This window comes from Condylura cristata, unplaced genomic scaffold (genome assembly GCF_000260355.1).
Source record: "Condylura cristata isolate star-nosed mole 26May11 unplaced genomic scaffold, ConCri1.0 scaffold00033, whole genome shotgun sequence".
Taxonomy (NCBI): Eukaryota; Metazoa; Chordata; class Mammalia; order Eulipotyphla; family Talpidae; genus Condylura; species Condylura cristata.
Genome location: NW_004567134.1, coordinates 16,474,886 through 16,480,084, shown reverse-complemented (window position 1 = coordinate 16,480,084; position 5,199 = coordinate 16,474,886). Strand labels below are relative to the sequence as shown.

The following is a 5,199-nucleotide window of genomic DNA, read 5'->3' as shown; positions in this document are numbered from 1 at the left end:
GGTCGGCCTCCTTAGGCACCGGTCAGCTTCCTCGGGCTGCGGTCGGCCTCCTTAGGCACCGGTCAGCTTCCTCGGGCTGCGGTCAGCCTCCTCGGGCTGTGGTGTCCCACCCCACCGCTGGGAGCGGGAGCGGCAGCAGCAGGACGGGCCGAGGCTACTGCAGGCGGAGCCCGAGACGCTGGAGGGTCCGGGAGAAATACGCAGGCAGGGGTGCCAGGAGCGCCGTGGGGGCGTCCCTGGGCCCGGCACCTGGGAGCTGCAGGCGGTGCAGGTGCAGGTGCAGAGGCAGCAGGGCCGCCTGCGCCGGGGTCAGGCCCAGGCGCCTGAGGAGGGCGGCGTCCAGCACCTGGCGGGAGAGGGGTCGGCTTCAGCCGGGCGAATTCCAGCCCTGCCCAGGCCGCACCACCTCCAGCTACGGCTAAAGGGGTCCCCCGCCCCACCGACAGCTCGGCGAGGGTCGCGGAGTTCTAGCCAGGAGCCGGGCGCGTGTGCACACCTCGCCGGGTGTGGGCCAGAACCCCACGTGAGCCCGCCCCCTCTGCCGGCCCCACAGCAACAGCCGGTCCGGTCCGTGCGCGGAGCCCCCCCCACCCCCAGGACCGGCCTTGGGGAGGGAAGTTAGCGCGGAAGGCACAGAATTGCCCTCATTCGCAACCTCTCGTGCCCGGTGTCAAGAAGAATGCGCTCTTCGGGGCGCTTAGAAGTCGGCCAGTTCCAGCGCTTGAACCGTGGGGCAGAAGTGGCTCGGGACACAAGGAGGTGTCCGTGGCGTGCGGCCCCACAGCAAGGGGGTCACGCTGGCCTTGAGCCTAGGGCTGCCCCAGGTCCGAGCGGCACAGCTAGCACTGGACAGGTGCCCACCTGCCCCGCACGCAGGCGCCTACCTGTCCGTGGGGCCTGGTGCTCTCAGCTGGCAGCAGGAAGCGCCGGCCCAGGACGGAGGCCACGCGGGCAGAGTGCGTGTGGTCCCCGAGCACAGGGCACAGCTGCAGCGCCATGTGGACCTGCAGCTGGCAGGGGAAGGCTGGAGGCAGGAGAGGGGTGTCGGGGAGGTGGCTGTTACTTCCCCGTGCCGCTCCCGCCCTTCCCCCGGGCACGCTGCCCGCTTGCGACACTGGGTCTCCCGGTGAAGCTCCTGGAGGAGGCACACGCTCTCCTGCTGGGTGCCAAGCGGAGGGTGTGAGCGCGGAGCCGCTGGCGCCCTGGCGGTTCAGGCTTCGCCCGGGAGAGCCGGGGAGGAAGAAGCAATGTGGAGGAGGCCAGCGGACGTGGGAACAGCTTCCACACAACTTCCTCGCCCTCCGGACCCAGCCCGTGCCTGACCGTTCTGGAAGCCAACACATTCTCCACTTGGTTTACACAGCTTGGACGTGGTTTGGGGGTACGTTACGATCCCAAGGACGCGGGCCAATGCAGGAGTGGAGGGCTGGTGCGGCATCTCATGAAATGCTTGACACAGCAAGTGTCTCAGCCTCTGGGAGGCCCCACCAGCCACTCCCACCTCCTTTCCCGTCTTACAGAGGGGAACACCCAAGCTCACGAAGAAGTGACTTGCCCCCCAGCAGAAGCCAGGATTCTCAACACCCCCCCCCCCCCAAACACACACAGGAGCTCTACTCTGCTTCCATTTCTGGCAAAATGGTGGACAGGACGATCGCAAAGCCCTCTTCTGCAGACCTAGAGGCGCGGGGTGGAACATACGTAAGCACAGAGCTGGGCGCACAGGACAGGAAGGTCCCCAAGACCAAAAGAAACCCAGAGCACACAGAGTCAACCTCCCACCCAACTTAGGGTGCTGCACATGTTGGTATCCAGGGAGCAAGGCCGGGGAACCCACCAGGCACTGGTGAAGCCTTGGTGACCCAGTGGCACCGAGGCCCAGACCTGCAGGGATGGCTGGCCAGCAGGAAAGGCAGCCCCGCCGGGTGGGCATCCCCAGGGGTGTGGAGGGGCGAATGAAGTCTCTCCCTGCAAATGCAGTCGCGAGCCTGCACTCAGGCTGAGGGCGCAATGCCAGCTGCCTGCCCGTGAACTTCCGGCCGAGACAGCGACCGGAGAGAGGTTCTGGGGCTTCCAGGAGAAGCAGAGACCAGACCTCCCCCGCCCACGTGAGGCCTCAGAGGGTTTCCACAGACACAAGCCCAGCACCCAGTTCACCATCTTGAAGCTCAGAGCCGTAAGGACACAATCCGTCAAGTATGAGATCCAGCCGGAAACAAGAGTATCGGAGCCCCAGATGCAATTACAGAGATACAGTATCAGTGTCTGACATGGCTAGAGTGATAAAAATGGGAACAAAAAACAGATGCTATTTTTTCCCAGATGCTACGTATTTTAAAGGCCATCCGTATTTGTGAGAGAACCAAGTAGTCCTTCTAGAAGTGAAAATGAATCAGGTAAACTGGCAGGTTAGATCCAACTGAAGAGAAAATTACTCGACTGAAATATCTAGAGAAGCAGCTAGAATGAACAGAGATAAAAAATGGGAAACGTGAAAGAAAATTTAAGAGAACTAACAAGTAGAATGAGAAGGGGAAACCTGTCTACGAGCCAGCCCGCACCAAGAGGAACTTCCACAGAAAGAACTTAGCAGGGCTGATGAAATACGTTCATCTTCAGACCTAAGCAGCACGGTGACTCCTCAGCAAGATGCATAAAATGAAACCCACACGCCTAGATTCATCCTAGGGAAGCCAGAGCGCTGAAGACGGAAGATGTAGAGATGAGTAAGCAGTAAGAGAAACAGTGAGCTACACGGGTGAGCGGCCGGCGGGCTCCCGCGGCGTCCGGCCAAGCGCATGCACCAGGGTGCCCACCACATGCAGCCCAGTTACCACCAGCATCGCCTCCTCCCACCCTTTCTTCCCTCAGCCGCAGACAGCACCAAAAGCTGGCCGGGGCCCCAGACCCACCTGTCACTGGCTGCAGCTGGACCAGGGCACAGCCAGAGCCCGAGGCCACCACGCGGAAGTGGCTCAGTGTCCTCTTGACACCGTCCAGGATGTCCTTTCGGGATGCAGACCTCACCGGAACTGCCTGTGGTGCCAGCCACGGGGAATGAATTGAGGCTGCCATGCTCGACGCTCCCTGCTCCTGGCACTCAGGACGAGGCCGCAGTGTGGACGGTGCTCACTACTTTAGGGCTCAGGAGGACCAGCCACCCCACACCTCGATGGTGTCACCTTGGGGTGACATGGCTGAGGGTCTCGCCCCCTTTCCCACCCAGACCCTGACTCACGAGATCGACACCGTTCATGTGCTCCAGTTTCAGAGCGGCCTGGATCTTCCCCTCAGAAGCAGCTGGGATCCCATCAGTGACAGCACTGTGAGGGGGGGGGGGAGGTCACAGAGCGCTTGTGGGCCCCCCAGCCCCCCAGCCCTGGGAGCCTCCCAGCGCCTCTCACCAATAGGTGGCTGTGGGCTTCTGGGCGCTTCGCGAGTGGATGAAGAACTTCCGGAGGCGGCTGGTTGTCTGGGGGCAGGCGGACAGGAGCACAAGCCCAGAGGTCTCCCTAGAGGAAGGGGACAAGTCACAACAGTGAAAGTCTGGCGGGGTCACCCCCAAAAAAGGAGCCCCGAGGAAGGGCTTGCTGTAGAACAAACAGCAACACGAGGCCCACAGTCCAGACCCCCAGGAACGAGGGCCCCTCATGTCTGGGAATAAGACTGTGCAGCGTGTCTGAGTTTCTCAGGTCGCCCTGGCTCCCGGGCACGCAGAGCCAACGTCAGCGTCATTACTACCAGCTGCGAGTGTCCACCACGTGCCGGGCACTACAGTACCTGGGCGCTTCCCAAAGACGCCCCCGAATTTGTGGGCTTGGAGAACGATTCCATCCAAGTACCATCTTTTTTTTTTTTTAAGGATTTATTTATTTACGCATACAAGAACTGGGGTACGGACCAGAGGTGCGGGGATGGGAGAGGCTTCACCAGAGACAGAGGGGGCAGCAGAACAGGTGTCTCTACTGAGACACACTGCTGAGGGGAGCGGCGGGGAGACTGGCGAGCTCTGCTGTATCATGTGGGCCAGCTCCCTGGCTGGGGATGGCACTCGATGGCTTCACAGTGCTGAGACTTAACCCCTTGTGCCACCGGGCGGGCCCCGGTACCACTTCTTACTGCTGGCCATGGGGCGAGGCTCTCGCAGGCAGCTAGCGGCACCTGTGTGAGGTGGACTCTGGCGGTGGCCGCTGGCCTGGCGCTGCTAGCGCTACCTGATGACTCAGGGAACTGGCTCCGTGAGCGTTCACGCTCCGCCTGAACTGGCTGTGCCCGAGGCCCGTGTCCCGATCTCTCTGCTTCTTCCTCGCCCCGGTACCCCACCTGCGTGATCCCAAGCCAGCACATGGCACAGCTCACTCCCAAGCAGCTGTCTCCCACCCCCAGAAGACGCCTGGCCTCCACCTGCTGTCGCACCACCACTTACTTCGCAGATGCTCGGACAACCTGGAGCTCCTGTTTCCCGAGCCCCAGGGCCTGGCTCAGCTCTGGCAGCACCGAGAGCAGCGTCAGCTCCCCTGGCTTCCCTGGAAACCGAAGTACAGGATGTTCCCAGCTGGGAGCCAAAGCTTCCTCCCACCATGCTCTTCTCATTCTCCCTCCCTCAGACACCACCGTCTTTCAAAGCATCCCCACCCCCGGACCATACCTGTCACAGGTAGACCCTGGGGCTTGTTCAGTGTCACCAGAGGCCCTGAAACACGACACAAACATTAGTAAAAGCAAAAGCAGCAGCGTTTGCACCTCATTGTGTGGCCCGACTGGCAGGCCGCAGCGCTCAGGCAAGTTACCAACCTCGCCCACGCTAAACTTGCTGGCATTTGCTGTTCCTCATCCCGGATGTTCATGCCTGGCTCCTTCCTATCACCTGGGCCACAGAGCGCCCCGACCCCCAACTGACATCTGCCCCCGCAGTCCCTACCGCCACGCCCTGCTGTTTGTCTGTCCACAGCACTGCGCACTGGCAAGTACCTGGTGCCTTGCTTCCTAGCAACCCAGTTCTCTCCCTAAAATGTGGGCTCCGGGAGCCGGTCCCGTGGTTCAGCGCTGTACCCGCCTGGAAGGGCACGTGCTTAGCAAACAGGGAGGCAAGTCAATGCATCGCCCACCAGCCACGGGCTCGGAGATGGCTTTCCTCAGGCCACCATCGCCCAACAGCCACTGGCTCGGAGATGGCTTTCCTCAGGCCACCATCGCCCA

General features: G+C 61.9%; 2 protein-coding genes across 4 annotated transcripts in view; one reads left to right on the top strand and one right to left on the bottom strand.

Annotated features, from left to right (window-relative positions):
• The window catches only part of LOC101631922 (tubulin monoglycylase TTLL3), a 38,397-nt gene that overhangs the window by 16,356 nt on the left and 16,842 nt on the right, over positions 1–5,199 (top strand). The window lies entirely within an intron of this gene.
• Positions 8–5,199, bottom strand: part of RPUSD3 (RNA pseudouridylate synthase domain containing 3) — a 6,573-nt gene continuing 1,381 nt past the window's right edge. The window contains exons 3-9 of the mRNA XM_004692236.2: positions 4,649–4,693; positions 4,427–4,526; positions 3,405–3,512; positions 3,239–3,323; positions 2,913–3,036; positions 885–1,024; positions 8–346 (exon numbers count right to left, since the gene is read on the bottom strand). Coding sequence (XP_004692293.1) covers positions 155–346; positions 885–1,024; positions 2,913–3,036; positions 3,239–3,323; positions 3,405–3,512; positions 4,427–4,526; positions 4,649–4,693 — 794 coding nt within the window. The 3' untranslated portion in view covers positions 8–154. The remainder of the gene's footprint in view (positions 347–884; positions 1,025–2,912; positions 3,037–3,238; positions 3,324–3,404; positions 3,513–4,426; positions 4,527–4,648; positions 4,694–5,199) is intronic.